This window comes from Mesoplodon mirus (assembly GCF_964341445.2).
Source record: "Mesoplodon mirus genome assembly, chromosome: 19".
NCBI lineage: Eukaryota > Metazoa > Chordata > Mammalia > Artiodactyla > Ziphiidae > Mesoplodon > Mesoplodon mirus.
Window position 1 is genome coordinate 52,612,896 of NC_138995.1, and position 21,482 is coordinate 52,634,377.

At 46.4% G+C, this 21,482-nt stretch overlaps 2 protein-coding genes across 2 annotated transcripts; one reads left to right on the top strand and one right to left on the bottom strand.

Annotated features, from left to right (window-relative positions):
* Window positions 1-729: 729 nt before the first annotated feature.
* On the top strand, window positions 730-4,879 carry SELENOV (selenoprotein V; the record flags this gene model as incomplete). The annotated part of the gene is made up of 7 exons (XM_082606676.1): window positions 730-993; window positions 1,054-1,394; window positions 2,805-2,820; window positions 2,951-3,004; window positions 3,122-3,196; window positions 3,297-3,384; window positions 4,015-4,879. 6 exons carry the CDS (start codon window positions 730-732, stop codon window positions 3,333-3,335), a joined length of 789 nt encoding a protein of 262 aa, XP_082462802.1. The 3' UTR covers window positions 3,336-3,384; window positions 4,015-4,879.
* Window positions 4,880-13,484: 8,605 nt separating this feature from the next.
* Window positions 13,485-21,142, bottom strand: LOC309795304 (EP300-interacting inhibitor of differentiation 2-like; the record flags this gene model as incomplete). Its single annotated transcript, XM_082607553.1, has 2 exons — window positions 13,485-14,396; window positions 20,953-21,142. 2 exons carry the CDS (start codon window positions 21,140-21,142, stop codon window positions 13,894-13,896), a joined length of 693 nt encoding a protein of 230 aa, XP_082463679.1. The 3' UTR covers window positions 13,485-13,893.
* Window positions 21,143-21,482: the final 340 nt, after the last annotated feature.

Here is a 21,482-nt window from a genome sequence, read left to right on the forward strand (position 1 = left end):
GGAACTCAGTGTGATAGAGCCCTTGACACAAGGTTCTGTGTCAGGACCCTACAGTCTGATGGCTGCCGTTTGAATCCTGGCTCTGCCACTTACCAGCTGTGGGTATGTGTGTAGCACTTAGCGCTACGTGAATGTAAAATCTGTTACTGTTGTTATTATTTTTCTCCAGGTCTCTCAGTCGTCACCTCTTCTAGGAAGCCCTCTCTGATTGCCCCCAGACTGGTTCTAACACCTGTTTTGGGATCCCACAATTCCCCGTGTTTCCTCACCATATCTCTTAACCCCTCTGCCTGTGCCTCCTCCACCCTCACCCTGACCTCACTGGGCTGTCACTGTTTGGTAAGGGGTATATCTCCTCTACTGGACAGGGAGCCTGATAACTGGACTTCGGCTTTCCTGACTGCTCTGGCCCCAGAATCACCCAGTACAGGACTGTGCACATAGCAGGCACTCAATGAACATATAGTGAACGCCTGAACGTTAAGGACGCTGGCAATCTGGAGGTAGGGATTTGGGGGATGGGAATTATCAGGGGAGATCCAGAGGCCTCCGCCCCATCTGCGGCTCAGGGCAATAGAACCTGAGCGCTGAATGGAACCCCGTGTAATAGCACCCCATTGTGTTTGCCTCCCGTTTTAGAACCTGGTGTAGATGAGGCTCTCCCCACCCAAGGCAGGAGGGTCGGGCAGGATCCCAACCCGGGCTACCTGGAGTGTATCCCTATCCCCCATGAACAACCAGGCGCGGGCCCCAGCTCCTTCCCCGGTCTGGCCCTCAGCCTCGGTCCGGGCCTTGACTCTGGCCCGGGGTACGACCCCGGTCAGGACTTCGATCCAGGTTCGGACTCCGACTCTGGTCCCGGCCTTGGGCCCGATCCGGACCCTGATTCTGGTCCGGACCCTGACCCCGGTCCGGACCCCGACACCAGTCTGGTCCCCGACTCCGGTCCAGATCCTGACTCCGGCCCGGATCCCAACCCCGACCGCATCTCAGGTCCTGGTTCCTGCCTCAGAATCCTTTCCGAATTTGGCCCTATCTTTGGATCCGCCCTAGGAACCTGAACCCGAGCTCACTTTGTCATCTGATAGGGATCCTGAGCCAGCCTTGAGGGTGAAGCACGTCCCATCTGTCACCGATGGATTTGGTCCCATCCAAGAGCCCTTTCCTGCCCTTACTCCACTGGCCACCGATTTACTGGGGCCCCCCCTTGGGTCCACTCTGAGGGCAGACCTATCGGCCACCAAGTTGACAGATTCCTCTTCTGGACATATCCTGGGGACGCCCATCCTGGGGGCCATCCCAGCGTTAGCTGTCACCTTACCGATTTCTACCCATGCGTTCGCCTTCACCAGCGAGAACGTCCACGTGGATGGCAGGATCATGATTCGAGTGGTGTAAGGGGCTGTCCCTGCCCACACCTGCCTCCTCCCCGTGGGGAAAGGGCTGCAGGGGGCAGGCTGTACCTGCCATTCTCTTTGGGACTAGAGAGCTCTGAATTCATTCATTCACTGTCCTGCCCGTCATGGGTCAGGACTTCTGGGGATAGAGGGCTGAGCAGAGCCATGCTTTCCTGGGGGTGGGAGGGGTGGGTGGGAGTGGGGAGCAGAGAGCCCTGAGGGAGGACAAGGGGTGGGAGAACTTCAGAAACTGAGTGTTCGGAGACAGCCTTTCTCAGGAGGTGGGTCTTAGGCGGCTACATCTCAGTGATGAAGCTACTAAGTGGGGTGGGGAGGGGAGGGTAGGAATAGGGGGATCAGGGTAGCAAGGGGGAAGGGGAGCAGCCAGTGCAAAGGCCAGAGGAGGATGGCTTCAGTCCGTCTTTGTGGTCTCAGAGCTGAATCTTTGTGTCCATGACAAGAGTAAACAGCAGTGACCTTCCTTGACCTCCCTGAGACCCAGGGCTGAATGTGGCCCAGGGAGGGGCTTTGTCTTCCCCTCCAGTACCTTGCTGTGTCTCTTTTGCTCTGGTCCTTCTCTATAGCTCTCCAGCTCCCTCTCCAACTCACTGCCTCTTTTCCTTTCCCCTTGTGGTATGGGTCTCTTTCTCCTTCTCTCTATCTCTCTTTTCCCATCTCCCCCCTCTCTCTTTCTCTGCCCATCTCCTCTTTTCTATCTCTTTCCCTGACTGCATGGACTCATTCATTATTTTATTCATTCAACAACCATTTATTCAGCACCAACCCTGCTCTCAGCATCACAGACACAGCAGTGAATAAGACAGAGATGCCTGTGGCACTGACATTCTGGTTGGTGTGGAGGGGCAGGGATGGACAATAAATACGACACATGGCAAATTAGTATCTTAGAAAGTGATCAGTGCTATGGACAAAAGGCATCTTGTGGGGCGGGGGTGTCACAATTTTAGCTGGGGTAGTCAGGAAGGCCTCACTGAGGAGGTGATATATGAGCAAAGACCTGAAAGAGGGGAGAGAAGGAGCCATTCAGATACCAGGGAAATAGCATTCTGCAGAGGGAAGAGCAAGTGCAAAGGCCCTGAGGCAAGGCATGCTTGGAGTGTTGGAAGAAGAGCCGGGAGTGTTGGAAGTGGCTGGAGCCAGGGGGTCAGTGGGAGGAGATAGAGCAGAGAGTTGATGGGGGCAGATCCTATGGGGGCTTGTGGGCCATGGGGAGGACTGTTTGTTTGCCCTGAGTGAGATGGCACTATGGGAGGCTTCTGAGCAGGGGAGGGATGGGATCTCACTTAGCTGTTCAGTGTCCCTCTGGGCTTGAGGAGATACTGATGCAGTGTCTTCCTTCCATCTCTCTTCCTCCCTCCTCTCTGCCCTTGCCTCCAGTGGCCTCTGAAGCTATGGACTTCGGGTGAGTAGTTTTGACTTTAGAGGTGCGGGGAGTGGGGTCATGAAGTCTGGAAGAAGTTCCTGTTTTCCCTCCTTTTAAGACCTGTGATCCTGTGATGCTGTGACTACACGATCCCATCTCTTTCCCACAGTATATCCTACTGAAAAAGAGTCTGGAGCAGCAATTTCCAAACTGTCTACTCTTTGTGAGTGTGCTGGTGGCCTGGGAGAGTTGGGGGTGGTGGTGGTCAGGGCTCCAAGACCCCCAGGGAACTTGGAGGGAAGTTCTTAACCTCCCCCAACCTCCACCATTTCCTCCCCAGGTGGAGGACATATCTGCCCAGGCTACAGGGGAATTTGAAGTGTTCGTGGACGGGAAACTGGTCCACTCAAAGAAGGTGATTCTGAGCAAGGGTCCTGGACAGGGAGGGAGGGTGGAGCTGGGGTCCCAGGGGATGGGAGACATACGTGTCTGTGCTCTTTCCCTTCTGTGCCCAGAAAGGTGATGGCTTCGTGGATGAGACCAAGCTGCAGTAAATTGCGAGCCTTATCAATGAGGAGATCAAGAAAAGGTAGCAGGCAACTGGTGAGCTGGAGGTGAGGTGAGGGAGGTGACGTGGGAGGGGTGGAGGCTGGGCTGTGGATAAGTGGGTGGGTGGGCAGGAGGCAGGGCCCTGTCTTGGAGCCAAAGACACCCTAGCCCCAGTCCTAGCTCCGCCAGTCCTCACTGTTATAATCAGGATAAGTCATCTACATCCTTTTCTGAGCCTCAATTTTCTCATCTGTAAAGTGGGGTTGTTGAGATGATTCCATAAGAGGCCTCTTATAAGGTAATAAACAGTACACAGCTCAGAGCAGGGCTCAGTGTATGACAACTATACATTCTTTTCAAAAGAGCTTTAGGGTTTTTTTTTTTTTAGCTTTTAATTATAAAGCTGTGCTGTCCAATAGCAGCATGTGACTTTTCAACGTATAGTGGAGTTAATTAAAATTAAATACATTAAAAATTCAGTTATTAGTCACACTAGCCACATTTCAAATACAGCGACATGTGGCTGCTGTACTGGATAGCACAGATATAGAACATGGAATCCATCATCGCAGAAACTTCTATTGCTAACGTTATCTTAAGGTATTAAAGCATAGACACAATAATTTATTTCCCACCAATACTGGACTTTTTTTTTTTTTTTTTTGCGGTACGCGGGCCTCTCAGTGTTGTGGCCTCTCCCGTTGTGGGGCACAGGCTCCGGACGCGCAGGCTCAGCGGCCATGGCTCACGGCCCAGCCGCTCCGCGGCATGTGGGATCCTCCCGGACCGGGGCACGAACCCGTGTCCCCTGCACCAGCAGGCGGACTCTCAACCACTGCGCCACCAGGTAAGCCCCTCCTTTTTCTTTTTTGTATGTATATCTATTATGGAGATTTGGTTTGCGGTTACCATGAGGTTTTTGTGTAGGAGTCTATATACATACGTGATTGTTTTAAGTTGCTGATCTCTTAATTAGAAATGCATTTTTAAAACCTTGCATTTATACTCTCCTCCCCTCAGAATTAGTTTTTTTTTCTTTTTTTTTTTTCGGTACGCGGGCCTCTCACTGTTGTGACCTCTCCCATTGCGGAGCACAGGCTCTGGACGCGCACGCTCAGCGGCCATGGCTCACGGGCCCAGCCGATCTGTGGCATGTGGGATCTACCCAGACCGGGGCACGAACCCGTGTCCCCTGCATCGGCAGGCGGACTCTCAACCACTGCGCCACCAGGGAAGCCCTACTGTTTTTTTAAAAAATTTATTTATTTATTTATTTATTTATTTTTGGCTGCACTGGGTCTTCGCTTTCTCTAGCTGCGGCGAGCGGGGCCTACTCTTCGTTGTGGTGCACGGGCTCTAGGCGCGCAGTTTTCAGTAGTTGTGGCGCACGGGCTTAGTTGCTCCGAGGCATGCAGGACCCTCCCAGACCAGGGCTCGAACCCGTGTACCCTGTACCGGCAGGCGGATTCCCAACCACTGTGCCACCAGGGAAGTCCCGCAATTACTGTTTTTTGACATCATATCTTACATCTAATTGTTTTGTGTATCCCTTAACTGCTTATTGTAGATACAGATTGTGCATACAGATAGTGGATACAGATTTTACTACTTTTGTCTTTTAACCTCCCTACTAGCTTTGTGTGTGGATGATTTCCCACCTTTACTGTATGTTTGACTTCGCCAGTGAGCCTTTTCTTTCCGTAGTTTTCTTTTTTCTAGTTGTGGCCTTTTTTTTTTTTTTCGCTTAGATAAGTTCCTTTAACATTTGTTGTAAAGCTGGTTTGATGGTGCTGAATTCTTTTAGTTTTTGCCTGTCTGTAAAGCTTTTGATATCTCCATCAGATCTGAATGTGAGCCTTGCTGGGTTTCCTCGTTTAAAAAATCTTATTTCTCTTTCCTCTTCTACTTGTGTCACAGAGTTCTATCTTCAAGCTTGCTAATTCTGTTTTCCATATAGGGTGCTCTATTTCCAGTGCTTTCTAATGCATTCTTCATCTCGTTTATTTTGCTCTTCCGCTCCAGAATTTCTGTTTGATTCTTCTTTAGAGTGTCAATCTCTTTGGTAAAGCATTTCTTCTGTACATTAATTTTATTCCTGAGCTCACTGAACTACCTTTCTGAGTTTTCTTGTAGCTCCTTGAGTTTCTTCATAGACTTATTTTGAATTCTCCATCAGTGAGATCTCAGTAGTCTGCGACTTTAAGTTTGGTTTCTGGAGAATTGTCATTTTCTTTCGTGCTACAGTGTTACCGTGGTTCTTCATGGTGCTTGATGAGTTGCTCCTCCGCCGATTCATCTGAAGTAGGGGACACCTTTCTGCTTGATGCTAACGATTTAACAGGTTAGAAACTGAGGCGTTTCAGGGAGTTCCTTGGCGGTCCAATGGTTAGCACTCGGCGTTTTCACTTCCATAGCCCCGGTTCAGTCCCTGGTGGGGGAACTAAGATCCGGCAAGCCAAAAAGAAAGAGAAAAAAAGAGAAAAAAAAAATTGAGGCGTTTCTTCTGTTTTCCAGTAGGTGGTGATATAGCACAGGGTTTGGGTTTCTCTTCCCTGCGCTGCCTCCGGTTATATTTGAGAGTCTGCATTTTCCACACTCCACTGCCTTTATCGTTGCTTCAAGCCCTCTTTATTGCTCCTTGTGCCTCCGGGGTCATTGGTGCCTTGTTTCCTGCAGGAAACACCAGCAGGTGTTTCCGCCTGGGGCTCGGAGATGGTGTGCTCTTCTCTTACATTCGGGATCCCCACCCCTTGCAGACTCCGCCCCTGGGGGAGGGCGAAGGTGGCGATGGTGGCGGGGGAGCGGTGTTGCATCTGGCGCCTCTGCCAGTATTGTAAGGTTTGCCGGCTCCACCGCTGCGAGTGGGTGGCCAGAGGTCCGAACTGTGGATGCCTCAGCAGCTGGAGGGATGGGATCTCAGGCTCCACTGCTACCGGTGACTGTGGGCACCGCTGCCGCTGGGAGGTTAGAGTCGTGTGTGCCGCTTCCTCTGCTATTGTTACTGGCTCTCTGGGGCTGCGGCCTCAGCTGCCATGGCAGGAGGGCTGGGTTTGCACGAACCACTTCCCTGTTCCCTCAGTTCCGGCTCCTCTGTGTGTCCCTGTACATCCCCCTGTAGGTGTTCAGATGTGTGAATTCTCTGGACACCTGGTGTGTTGGACAGAGGTACCTTTGTTGTGTTGTGGATGTTTTAGCGGTTGTAGATTGAAGAGACAGAGTTTTTCATCTGCCATGTTGCTGGCGTCATTCTTCTGAAAAAGTTATTTTTCATAAAGCTGTTAACATGTAACTTTTTTTTTTTTGGTATCTGCGCCAGACAGGCCTGTGGGATTTTCGTTCCCTGACCAGGGATCAAACCCGGGCCCTCGGCAGTGAGAGCTCGGAGTCCTAACCGCTAGACCACCAGGGACTTCCCTAATGATTTTTTAAAATATTAAAAAATGAAGGGCTTCCCTGGTGGCGCAGTGGTTAAGAATCTGCCTGTCAATGCAGGGGACACGGGTTTGAGCCCTGGTCGGGGCTCCACGTGCCGCGGAAAAACTAAGCCCGTGCATCACAACTACTGAGCCTGCGCTCTACAGCCTGCGATCCACAACTACTGAAGCCTGCGCGCCTAGAGAGCCTGTGCTCTGCAACAAGAGAAGCCACTGCAGTGAGAAGTCCGAGCACTGCAACGAAGAGTAGCCCCGCTTGCCACAGCTAGAGAAAGGCCCGCGCACAGCAACGAGGACCCAGTGAAGCCAAAAATAAATTAATTTAAAAAAAAAAAGAAAAGAAAGGACATGAAGTCATCACTTGTCTTACTTGTAGGCTTTGGATAATTTTTCATAACATAACTGTCGATATTGTTAACATCACCCCCATTTTACAGATGAAAGACTGATCCAGAGAAGTAGAGTAATTCACCTTAGAGCTCACTGCTGGTAAGAAGTGGAGTAGGGATTTGAACCTTGACAGTCCAGCTCCAGTATTCGAGTATCTCATTGGCTCAGCCTAGTTGAAGTGCCACCGTTGATCAAATCAACTATAGTTGGAGGGGAAGTGAAGTCACAAAGGTCAAATAGCATTAAGAGGGTGGGGTGAGATTCCTGGAGAAAGGAGAACATAGTGGGTAGCCATCTCAAGAAGTGTCTTCTAGAGTCAGAGTGGAGTCCTGGGAAAAAATTTTCTGGTCAGCACTCCAGTTCATTTCTAAAGGTGGTCCGTTTGGGCAATCACTGATGAATTGATTATTAGTATGAGTTTTGGAGGCAAGAAAGCTGGGTTTGAGCCCTAATTCTACTGCTTCTTAGCTGTGTGAACTTGGGTAAGCGTGATGATAAATTCTGTGTCCACTTGGCTAGACTATGATGACCAGTTGTTTGGTCAAACACTAGTCTAAGATGTTGCTGTAAAGATATTTCTTAGAAGTGATTAAGATTTATAAACAGTTGGCTCTAAATAAGGCAGACCTGCCTCATCTAATCACTTGAAGGTGGCTTTTTTTTTTTTTTTTTTTTTTTTTTGGCCGTGCGGAGCCAGAAAGATCTTGCGGGGTCTTAGTTCTGTAAGAGCAAAAACTAAAGTTTCCTGAAAAAGTGGAATTCTCCTCTAGATTGCAACATAGATATTCTACCTGAGTTTCCAGCCTTCACATTCGGGACCACAATGTTAACTTTACCTAAATCTCCAGGCTGCTGGCCTGCCCTACAGATTTTGCACTTGCCAGCCTCCACAATCCTGTGAGCGAATTCCTTAAGATCTCTTTCTCTCTCTGTATATACAATATATATGTATACATATACAATATACCTTACACACACACAGAAAGATAGAAGCCCACGTGCCTAGAACATGGCTTTCCTATTGGTTCTATTTCTCAGAAGAACCCTGATTGATACAGCTAGTAAGCCTCAGTTTTCTCATCTATAAAATGGATATGCTAATACTCTTTACCTCACACCATGGTGAGAATTCTGTGAGATGCCATAAATAAAGCACCAAGATCTGTGCCTGGATCACCGTAAACTCTCAACCAATGGTGATGGTGGTTATATCATCTGTGGTGACCGGTTTCCAAAGATGGCTCCCCATAAACCACAGTGCTCAGGATTCAGTTCCTTGGGTATTGCTTCTCCTCCCTGGCCTATGTAACCCACAGAATGAGGCGGATGTGTGCTAGCTCTGGGCCTGAGTCTGAAGGCCCGGCCGCTTCCCACCTTTGCACTTTTGGAAGCCCTGAGGCAGCCACGTAAGAAATCTGGCTACACTATTGGAGAGCAAGGTGGAGAGGAAGAGGGTTTGAAACTGCAGAAAGGGAGAGGCCCAGGCTTCTAGCCTTTTCCCACCAATATGACAGGCATGTGAGTGACCTGTCCAGGACATTCCAGCCCAGCTGAGCTCCTGGCCAACATCACGTGGAGCAGAACTGCTGAGCTGATTTCGGTCAACCTACAGAAGAGTGAGCAGTGATAAAATGGTTGTTGCTTAAAGCCTTTAAGTTTTAGGGTGGTTAGTTACACAGCAAGAGATAACTGGAACATCAATATTAGGGGACAGAGACTAATTTCCCCCAGAATTCGTAAAGAGATGCCAGTACTGGTTTGGAAGAACCATCATGTTAATTTGACTGGACTTTGTCCCTAATTCCTAGAAGGTAACCTATAAATCTTTGGAATTTCCAGCGATAGTGTTACCAAATGCGAGTCTGTGTGCCCGATGCACAGTGAGGCCGAACAATACCAAAACGTCCAAGTTTGGAGCAGAGAAAGGTTTATTGCAGGGCCACGCAAGGGGATGGGTGGTTCATGCCTGAAAAACCCTAAACTTGAAAACTTTCAGCAAAGCCCTCTTATAGCAATGGTGAGGGAGGGGCGTGGTTAGTTGTAAATTTCTTGGTGTCAGATCCTTTGTTCTTGAGGTTAGGTCAGGGTCAGGTAATGTTCCTGTAAATCTCCACCCAACAAATGTTATTCTCTGTTCTGACAAGAAAGAGCAAGGTCCCAAGGCTCAACTTTCACCCTCCGAGGTCTAGGTCCTGGCTAAGAGGAGGGGGTCCCTGCGGGGGCCGGTTACCCTGCCCAGGAGCGTTCGTCCGGCACCCAGTCTGGATCCTCCCGGCTGAAGAGGCAGATCCCAGCTGGCAGTGCCCTCAGGACCAGGTCCCCAGACCCTGCACAGCTGTCATCACTGAGGGAGCCAGGTGCCTAGGACCCAGCCAGCCCTCAGGCTCCTCAGGCCGCCCAAACGGCGGGGGCCAGGTCCCGCAAACCGCGTCCCACGCAGACTGCCGCTGCCATTAGGTCGCAGAGGTGGGGATGGGGGCAAGGTTCACCGCAGTCTCAAGGCCTGGGCCCGGCCAGTGGGAGGCCTTGGCGAGGGCTCTGGAGCCCTGCAGGACACAGCCCCCAGCCTATCCCCAGCCCCCCAGCTCACCTGCTGGCCCAAGGCCAGAGTGCCTGGAGGGCCCCCGGGAGAAGGCCGGGATCCGCCTCTTACCTCACTTTTCCCCAGAGAACCACCAACCTCCTGACTGGCAGAAGGGGCCCTCTAACCGGCCAGGCTGGCGGTCTCGCTCTAACAGTCCCGCATTAGCGGTCTCCCGGTAACGGTTGCCTGGTAACTGTAGCGCCAGAGGCAGCAATGCGAGGGACCTGTTCGTAACAGGGCAACGGTTGCCCGGTAACTGTCGCGCGGTAACGGCCACCCCATCCCCATTACAATAGGAGTGTCTTTGTTACTCGTGTGTGTGAGGGACCCCTTGGGCCATCCCTGAGGGTCTTAGAGGATTTAAGCCTCGCGATTTCGGCCTAACTTCAGGGCTCGTTGAGCATCCCTGGTTGGTAAATGCTCTGCACGTGCCGGAGGATGATGCATCCCTGAGGATGGCAGTAATATCATGTTTGGGACTCTCCCAGACTTGGTCCTACTCGTCTTTCCCTTTAGCTGGTTATGATTTGTATGCTTTGCTATCATGAAATTGTAATCATAACTGTAGTGCTTTCTTGAATTCTGTGCGTCTTTTTTTTTTTTTTTTTCCGCAAATTATTGAAACTGCATGGGAACTGGGAATCCTCAAACTTGTAGCCTGCTGGTCAGACGTGGGAGTGGCCTGGGGACCCTTGAACTTAGAGCTATGGTGTCTAACAGAGGACTGTGTCCCTGACCTGGGGAGTTTGGCTAAATTCTGGGGAAGAAGCCACTGTACGTGCTGACACTGCAGCTGAAATTGTTCAAGCAAGAGAAGAGGCTCCTTAAAATGCTTTGAGAGACAAGAAGAGGACTTGATTTTGCTCCTGGGTTGAAAGGTGAAGAGGAGGGAAGGGGAGAAGTTGAAAGGAGCCAGCCAGGTGGGGGGGCTTGTCTTCCAAGGGATGACCCCAGCCCTGCGACCCACCAGATTTTCACTCAAGTCTACCAAAGTGAAGGGGTCTGTCATGTGAGTGGATTTGATTGGAAACGTATGAAGGAACTGTCAGGGAGGGGGAAATTTTCCCTTGGACCCATCTTGAGGTCTTGTGGCTGGACTAATAATAAAATTGACACAAGACAGATCAACAGGAGAAAAAGAAACAAAATTTAGTTCATGCGCATGGAGGTCTCATAGAAATGGGATCTAAGAAGTGGCCAAGAGAATTCCCTGGCGGTCCAGTGGTTAGGACTTGGCGCTTTCACTGCCAGGCCTGGGTTCGATCCCTGATCGGGGAACTAAGATCCTGCAAGTCACTTGGCGAGGCAAAAAAAAAAAAAAAAAAAAACCCCAAAGGATTATATCTCATTTGTAAATAAGGATCATTTGAAGAATACAATCATGGTGGTGGATATAAAAATAACACCTTCATGGATTACGAAAAGGCCTTTGACAAAATTCTATAACCACTCTAGATAAAACACACACATGTACAAATAGTGAGAGATGGATATGTGAAGAATTTCTACAAAATCAGGACAAGTTAATGATGCTTCACTATCATTCATATTATTTTACATTAGAAAGAAGGTAGCAATAAAGTACCTTCTGTCTAATGTATAAATAAAGAGAAAGAAGTCAGAAGTATAAAAATTATAAAAGAGGCAATACTGTCACTATTTGCATATGACTTGTTCCCCAATCTAGGAGATTCAAATGAAAAACTACTGTAAAACAGTAAGAGAATTCAGTATGTTAACAGGCTATCAAATAAATATGCAGAAATGAATTATTTTCAAATACATAGGCAAGCTTTTAGAAAATATAACAGAGGTAATCCTCATTTACTATAGAAAAAAGATAAAAGATAAAATGTCTAAGAATAAATTATTAGACCTGTAAAAGACCTACTTTAGGAACACTAATTTAAGGACAAACATTAATACTCTTCTGAAGGATACAAAGGAAGTCTTTAAAAAATGGAAAAATAAATAATTTGGATATCTTAGAGATGGCAGTTATCTTCGATTTATTAAATATAATGTGATTCTAATAAAGAACTTTGAAATAAGCTAAGCTGACTTTGAGGTTGACGTAGTAATATAAATAAACAAAAATAGCCAGAACACTCTGAAAATGAAGTATAATGAGAGGTTTTAGCATTATTACATGTAAAACTAGTTAGAAAAATTTAAAAAACAGTTTAGTATATGATGAAGAGGCATCTTTAAACAAAGTTAGTGGGGAAAAGATGGGCTAGTTAGTAACTGGTGTTGGGGCAGCCAGGTAGCCACCTAAAAAAGAAAATTTGGATCCTTACCTCATATTGTACATCAGGATAAATTCCGAATGGTTCAAAAATTCAAATATGAAAAATAAAACCACACACATACATACACATGCACACACACTGAGAAAACCTTGAGTTTCAAAATCTTGCAGGTTTTCTCTCTCTCTCTCTCTCTTTTTTTTTTTTTTTGGCCACGCTGCACGGCTTGCAGAATCTCAGTTCCCCGATCAGGGATCAAACCCGTGCCCCGGCAGTGAAAGCACTGAGTCCTAATCACTGGACCACAAGGGAATTCCCCAAATCTTGCAGGTTTAAAAGATAAAAGGAAACAAGAGCAAAAATCTCCATGCCAAAAGGCTTTCAGGAAAACCAAAGACAAATGACAACCTAGGAAAAAATATCCATAACTCACATTACAAGCTATTATCTATCATATCTCATCTCACTATTTCATTAATAGTTAACAGAGTCAATAAAGAAAGGACAAAATTATTCAGGAAAGAAATGGAGAAAAGATTTTGAATAGATAGTTCATGGAAAAGGGAATATGTATGACTCAAATGAAAAGATATTTAACTTCCCTCATAATGAGAGATAAGCAAATTAAAACCGATATACCATTTTCCAACTATATAGATTGGCAAAATCCAGACACTTGATGACTTGCTGTGCTGGTGAGGCTGCAGGGGAAATGTCCACGTTTAGCAGTTGCTGGTGGGAGTGTGAAGAGGTACAACATGAATGGAAGGCAACTTAGTAATATCTATAAACTTTCACATGAGTGCATTCACCTCAGAATTCTCACCTCTGGAAATTCGTACTAAGATATTATACATAACAAGGAATCTAAGAAGATGCTGATTATAATATGCACCATTATTTTTATGAAAATGCTGTATTACACCATCAAATGTAAGATACACCCCAATTTCAGAGACGTCAATATATGAAAAGTGCATTTAGAATCAGAGCAATACTGTATTTGTGCCCATGCCATGGGATATACAGACTAGATTATTATAGCAACTTTTTTGGCCAATGGAAAATGATGGGAAAAAACCTAAATGCCCATCAGAATGTTCCTGGTTAAGTAAATTACAACATAACCACAGAATGGAATAAAATGCAGCTCTAAAAAACAATGAGGAAATGTAGTGGTTTGGAAGGATATTTAAGATAAGTTCTTACTGAAAATGCAATGCATAAATCAATAAATATAATTTGCCAACTTTTGTGAAGAAATGAAAAAAAAAACCCACCCAGATTTGTATTTGCTTTTGTATACATAGGGAAACTGAAAAGACAGTAGAGGTACAGTGGTTACAGATGGGAATTGTGGTAGGTACTGGGTGGGCGGGGGGAAAGGTATAGAAGACTTTTCATTGCACACTTTATATTTTGGGGGCTTATAGATTATTTACCAAAAAGGTATTAAAAATTGAATGAAAAAAAATCCAGAAATTTCTGATAGTCTTGAATACATAATTTATCATGTAATATATACAGTATTTACTTTGCCTTTCATTTGAAATGCCTCAGAAAACACAAAATCAATCTTACACTATGGGCTCTATTGGCAGTTTTTCTTCATCAAGTCTCAATTACATAAAACCATTCTTCACTTTAGTGAAGCAATTTTAAAAGACATTTCCACAATGCAGGGAAAACAATCCGGATCAATCACAAACTCAAAGGACGTTAGAGGAGTCATAACGGTTTTTATTTTTTTCTATTTGTTTTCTGATGGTTTTTCTTGATAAGCTTCCTTTTCTTTTTCAACTGTGCCTTGCCTTATTCTCAAATACTTTGACTTTTTAAAAGCAAGTTACAGGATTGGTATGACTGTACTGAACGCAGAGGTTCTTGAAGTAGTTTCATCACTAAACTATTCTCTACCGATAAACTTATCACAACCAAGTTCTTCTATCAGAGGATTGATAATTTCAGATGCAGTCAGAGTTATACTAAATGTTAAAATATCAAAATCCATCCTCTGAGGATTCCGCTGATATTCGGCATCAAACGCTGCTTCCCTTGCTCTGCAGGCTTCCACAAATCTCCTGCGGCGTCCTTCAAGCTCCTGAATTCTGCCGGGAGCAATCGGGTAGTGTTCCAGATAGTGGCGGAGGAGCTGCTGATAATTAATTCCTAAAACGCCAAGTGGGTGACGGAGGCGGAGATTCGGCAACGCAGCCTGGCCTGGGCTGTTCCCGGGCCTGGGCCGGCGTCTGCCCTCAGGACCCTCTTCCTCTGCTGGCTCCGCCAACAATCGGGCAACCTCTGCAATCCGGGCTTCCCTGGCCGCCGCCGTCGGACCTTCTCTGGCATCCGCCACTGGACCTTCCCTGGCCGCCGCCATCGGACGGTCCCTGGCCTCCACAGGCCGCGCTGGGGCCGGCTCCCGCCTCCCGCCGCCTACCTCCGCCTGCGGGACGGCGCCGTTGTCATTCGCCGCGCCCTTCGGTGGGACACTGCTGTCTGCGGGCAGCTCGGACATCCCGGACCGCGGGGTCAGCTCGGCCGCTCTCAGAAAAGCTGGAATAACGGTACAACGCGATCAGCGGTGTGCACCTAAATGCGCGTGCGTGAGCGCTGTGCATACGGGTCAACGCTGTGGGCAAACCCACGTGCACGAGCGTAGGGCCTGCGACTGAACCTAAGAGCACTGCGCATGAGTCATCCCCACGCGCCTGCGATCTTCCAGGTGCCACCTAGCGGCCGGAGGAGCCAACAAACACACCTGAAACCTTCCCCTGTTACCCAGAATGTCTAAGGGCGGAGTCGAGCCTTGTTTTACATTTCAACCAGTTTAATGTTTACAAGGAAAGTCTCACAAGACCGCTTCCTGTTGGCTTTCCCAAGATTACATCCTAGGATGCCTCTTCCTAACTTTCTTGTTCTCTAGTGATTATAATGCCACCTCTATTATATACCCAGATAGTTTAGACTCATGGGTTATTTTGGGGGTATTTTTCTATTTATTCGTTTGCCTATCTTCACCCATACCAATCCTCTTAATTACTAAAACTTTGTAATAACGTTCCCTTGTTATTTAAAAAAATTGCTTTGGCTATTCTTGGACATTTATTTTTTTTTCTAAATCTTTTTCATACAATATAACATGCAGGAAAAAATATACAAAATATAAATATACGGCTGAATGATTTATCGCAACGTGAACGTCCATGTAACCACCACTTGGGTCAAGGAATTGAATATTTCTAGTATCCCTGAATCCTTTCCCCCTTCTTATCACTATTGTCTCCTTTCTACCCAGAGGTAACTACTATACTGATATGTATGGTAATCATTTCTTTGCTTTTCTTTATGTTTTACTACCTAGGGGTGCATTCTGATACTGTAGTTTAATTTTGCTTGTTTTTTTGAATTTTACATACTCTTGTGTCTCGTTTCTTTCCCACAACATTATTTTTATGAGATTCACCTATGTTTTTCATTGTGGTTATAAATACTTCATTTTCTTTTCTTTTTTTAAACATGTTTATTGGAGTATAATTGCTTTACAATCGTGTGTTAGTTTCCGCTTTATAACAAAGTGAATCAGCTATACATATACATATACATATATCCCCATACCTCCTCCCTCTTGCGTCTCCCTCCCACCCTCCCTATCCCACCCCTCTAGGTGACTTAATTTTCTTGATAGTTACATATCCATTACCATTATTTTTATGTGTTCCATAATATTACAACATTCATCTTAAATACTGACTCTCCAATTAACTTTTTCCTTATTCTAATTAACGTGAGAAACATCATATAAGGAAATTCCGCCTTTGATTTTGCTAGTGATGACCCCCATGGTGGTGCCATGATTCATGGGCATCAGTAAATAAGTTTAGTGACTCGTTCTCTGCCCTGTCAGGAGTAGCTATTCTGAGGCATTAGGTCTCACCTACAGATCATGAGGTTGCTTTTTTTCTTTTCTTTTTTCTTTTTTGCAGTGCGCAGGCCTCTCACTGTTGTGGCCTCTCCCGTTGCGGAACACAGGCTCCGGACGCGCAGGCTCAGCGGCCATGGCTCACGGGTCCAGCCGCTCCGTGACATGTGGGATCTTCCCGGAGCGGGGCACGAACCCGCGTCCCCTGCATCGGCAGGCAGACTCTCAACCACGGCGCCACCAGGGAAGCCCGCATTTTCTTTTTAAAATTTATTTATTTATTTATTTTTGGCTGAATTGGGTCTTCGTTGCTGCACACAGGCTTTCTCTAGTTACAGCGAGTGGGAGCTACTCTTCGTCGTGGTGCGCGGGCTTCTCATTGTGGTGGCTTCTCTTGTTGCGGAGCACGGGCTCTAGGCGTGCGGGCTTCAGTAGTTGTGGCTCGCGGGCTCTAGAGCGCAGGCTCAGTAGTTGTGGCGCACAGGCTTAGTTGCTCCACGGCATGTGGGATCTTCCCGGACCAGGGCTCGAACCAGGGCTCGAACCCGTGTCCCCTGCACTGGCAGGCGGATTCTTAACCACTGCGCCACCAGGGAAGCCCCGAGGTTGCATTTTTGTTTTCCTGGTCCAAGCACCACATTTATAAAACACAACATCCAGCCTATGTGCTGCTTCAAACACAGCTTCACCCCAGCATCTGGGCAATGACTAAGTGTGTGGCTCCTTTAAGACAGCTCCCAGGCTAGTCTGGAGACCAAAGGTCCATTGCTGCCACCCTCAGGCTGCCTGGAAAATCACAAATATTTAATAGAAGAATCCCCAGACTTGTATAATAACATATACTATTAGAGGGGGAACTAGAAATTGCAGTAATTTGCTATAATACTATGGAGGCAGATATCTGTCCTGCCTTTTGAGGCCCCAAATCACCTTCCAGCTGAAGCTGAAAGGCCCTCCCATTATCCAGGGATAAGAATAGCTCTAGAGAAAATTATGGTGTATTAAACAGAAGTGCTCATGTGGGGAGATGAAAGCAAAAATTTGAGATAGAGTCCAGGTTAGCTATTGCTCCCAAGACTGTTCCTGTGTAGCGGCTGTAGCATCTTTGTCTCTGACTCACCGCCAGCATTTCAGAATCATTTGAGGACAGTTTTAGTCATGGTGCAGACTAAACAATTAAGGGAGCTGATATCAGGGGCTCCACGCTGGCATATTTTTACAGGAAAAAATACAGAATTTAAACCCGTGGTCATACAATTAACATTTTAAAAGAGGAGGTGAAGAGTTTATAAGGAAAGGGACTGGATCTTCTCCCAAAGGCTGCAAAAGCCTGTAATAAATAGCACTGGTGGGATATTTATCCTTACTGGGAACAAAGACTTCCTTTAAAGGATAAATACACATATTGACCTAAATCAGTACTTCTGTGGATATGGGTTGAAACCACAACTCAGAATCTGAAACCTGGCTCAGGAGAATTGGGGAAATCGTGATGTCACTCTTGCCTCTTTATTACCCCTGATTATTCTAGGCCTTACATGTTCTGCTCACTAGATGGGCTTGAGCTGACTTAATGGTGGCTATAGGTGCTTCTTTCTCTAAGGGGATTTTCCAGATTTGCTTATCTCTCCTGAGATATTTAATGCTGTGGTGACTGTTACTGTGCTAGATTAATTGTAAAAGTGGCCCCAATTCTCCATCCTCTCTGTTTCTACACCCTTTGTAATAATAGTTTGTAGCTCTTCTCATCAATAGGTAGATTCCTTTTCTCCATCCCTTGAATCTGAACTGGCCTTGTGACTTGCTTTGACCGATAGGATGTGGCAGAAACACAGACATGTATAATCAAGTGCGGCTCATTCATCCTGGAATGTAAGTGAGCAGCCCTTTGAAATTAAATCAAATCAGACTGAAACCTGAGGAGCCTCTTCTCAAACTGCCCCATATCCCTTTGTATCAGAAGCAGAGGAGGGTGTTCAAAAGTTATCTGTAATGCCGTAAAAAGTGCCACCTATTTTATACTTTTTGTCTATTTTAGCACCCAAAACAGTGTCTTTTATTTTTTTATATAGTGTGTGCTCAACAAATATTTATTGAATTAGAGTGAAGTCCACTTAGGACTTTAAGCTCCCTCTCCCCCACCACTGACTTTCATATACCAAGGTATCCAATATTCCTGAAGCTACTTTGTAGCCTCCCAAATTTCAAAAGCTAAATGAATGACATGAAACTCACAAACATTCATTCAGTGGGTTTAAAATATCTTGTCCAACAGGTGTGCAAAGAAATTAACCACTTTGCTTGACTTTCTTTTTTTAATATTTATTATTTATTTAATTAATTTTTTTGGCTGTGTCGGGTCTTAGTTGCGGCACATGGGATCTTTGTTGAGGCATGCGGGATCTTTCGTTGCAGCGCTCAGGCTCTTTGTCACAGTGTGCGGGCTCTTTGTTGCAATACACGGGCTTCTCTCTACTTGCGGTGTGTGGGCTCCATAGTTGTGGTGCGGGATAGAGAGCGAATGGGCTCTGTAGTTTGCAGCACGTGGGTTCTCTTGTTGAGACACAGGAGCTCAGTAGTTGTGGTGCTTCAGCTTAGTTGCCCCGCGGCATGTGGGATCTTAGTTTTCCCCACCAAGGATTGAACCTACATCCCCCGCATTGGAAGGCGGATTCTTTACCACTGGATCACCAGGGAAGTCCTACTTGACTTTCATCTGTATCTTTTTGCTTTTCTTTCATCTGTATCTTGTCAAAGTTCTGAAGTTACCAAAGAAAATAACCCATGCCATTAATCTACTGCCCAGGACACAATATTTCTGCAGGAAGTGTGACAGCTCTCCAACCACGACAGCTGTTCTCAGGACCTAGAAAAACTCAACCTGTTTTGAGTTTCACAAATGCATCTCTTTTTATTTGTGACTTGCTATTGCCAACAATGGAATTAGGATATTGATCAGCCACAAACCACTAATAAAATGATCCCAGAATTGCTCTGCCACAAGAAAATATAGAAATGCCCCCCACCTCACCCCGTCCCATAAGCAAACCCTAACTTGAGCCCAAGAATTAATTCTAATTATATCAAAATTACTTTCTTTTACCCTCAAAATATTGGCATTGTACTGGAAATACTGATACAAAACCACAGTGACATGTGGGCTTCCCTGGTGGCGCAGTGGTTGAGAGTCCGCCTGCCGATGCAGGGGACACAGGTTCATGCCCCGGTCCGGGAAGTTCCCACATACTGCGGAGCAGATGGGCCCGTGAGCCTGCACATCCGGAGCCTGTGTTCTGCAACGGGAGAGGCCACAACAGTGAGAGGCCCGTGTACCGCAAAAACAACAACAAAAAACTGGTTACATATATTGTGGTACATCCTTAGAATGGAACAGTGCACCTTTGTAGAAGATTGTAGGAAGATTTCTATGTATGGACTTAGAAAGGTTTCTAAGTTACAATGGTAAATTAAGAACAGAGGCATGAACTAGGATATATATCTTTTGTGAAAAATAACCTATATTTGTATTTGTGTTTTAGTCTATGAAGACACTTTGGAAGAACACATAAAGAACTAATAACTGTGATTATCTGTGGGGTTGTAGTAGGAACTGGGTGGATGGGAACAGGCAAGGAAGACTTTTCACTGTATATTTTATACCTTTGCTCTTTTGAGCCTTATGAAAGTATTACCTATTCAAAAGATAAAATAAATAAAAATTTAAAAGTGAAATATGTCCTTTTCATATTTCAGATGTTCTTGGAAACACTTTAACACATAAGATATACAATATATGCTTTGTTCTATTTTGATTTTACCTGTCATTTAAAATATCTTAGGGCCCGCTCGCCCCAACTAGAGAAAAACCTGCGTGCAGCAACAAAGACCCAATGCAGCCAAAAATAAATTAATAATAAAAAAAAATCTTAGGGGACTTCCCTGGTGGTCCAGTGGTAAAGAATCCGCCTTCCAATACAGGGGACGCGGGTTCGATCCCTGGTCGGGGAACTAAGATCGCACATGCCACGGGGCAACTAAGCCCACACACTGCGACAAAAGATCCCGCATGCCGCAACTAAGACCTAACGGAGCCAAAAATAAAAAGTAAAAATAAATAAATAAAATAAATATTAACAAAAATCTTGGAAAAGACAAAACTAATCTTCCACTAAGTAATCAGTCTTCGTTGATTATGACACAAAGGAATTACAAATTCTGAAATTTCAAAAGTTCCTCAATAGTCTTCCATTCCTAATCTTCCAGGTGTTAAGTTTAGAAACTTGGGTCTTGTAGTTATTTCTTTTCTCAACTTGGTTAATATCCATGGGCTTTGCTATTGGCAAGTTGTTGAGTCATGCTTTATTCTTGTAAAACAAACCTTTGTAGTGAGGCAAACATAAAAGATACTTTCCACAATGCAGGGAAAAGAATCTGCATCAATCAGGATTTTTCTAAAAACAGGCTTCAAAAGACCCAAGATTTACTCTCCCTGTTTTCTCGTTTCCTGATGATATTCTTTTTTTTCAACTGTGTAAGAACTGCTTTCTTTTCCCTTATTTACAGTCCACTCCACCTGCCCCAATAAAAATGTTTTAGTTGTAGGATTGGCAAACGACTCTGTCTTAAATGAATCCAAAAGAGAATGGCAGGGTTCTCTGAAGTAGCTTCCTCCTCTTCCGATGTACAGGACATCGCGTGTAACTATTCCCTGTTTCAGCTCATCGCAGCCGAGTTCTGCAGCCAGGTGACTGAGAGCCACAGATGTAAAGAGATCTTCGATAAATGTATAATCAGACAGACGCTGGGATAACGCGTTTGCCAGCTGGCATCGTGGGCTACTTCCCTTGCTCTACACACATCCGTAACACACCCAGTTGGGTTCGTCAAACCCTCTTAATCGGCTGCCGTGGGCGCTGGGCACCTATTCCCCACACCAAGGCTGCGCCTGTCCCAAGTCAGGTTCGAAGCCTTCGGGCTCGCGTTGCGGTCGTGGGAATTCGGCAGGGTCGGGGCCATTCCCCTGCCGGGGCGACTCTCGGGGACCCCCTTCCCCGCGTGGCCCAGCCACCGGGCCTTCTCTGTCCTCGTCCGTCATACGGGCTTCCCCGGGCTCCGCAGGCCCCGTAGGGGCCGGCTCCCGCCTCCCGCCGCCGACCTCCGCCTGCGGGACGTCGCGGTCACCATTCGCCGAGCCCGTCGGCGGAACACTGCTGCCTGCGGGCAGCTTGGGCATCTCGGACCGCGGAGCCCGCGCGGCCGCTTCTCAGAAACTTTGGAACAACGGAACAGCACAATTGTGCGCGTGAACACGTCAGCGAGTGCGCATGCTCGTGCGTATCTCTGTGCGCGTGCGTGCACGTGAGCGAGTACGCTCGCGCGGGTGTATTTAACTGGCATGCTTGTGTGGTGACCGTGCCTGTGAGAAGGTTTATAATGCTAAGTTTCGGCGAGGCTTTGTTGCTGTTAGTGCCCAGCGAATGACAAGGGCTGCTTCATACTTTTAAGTTTTAGTCAAGAATTCTTGGTAAGGCACACCAACACCATCGGTGTCTCGGTCCTTATTTTTTTTTTAA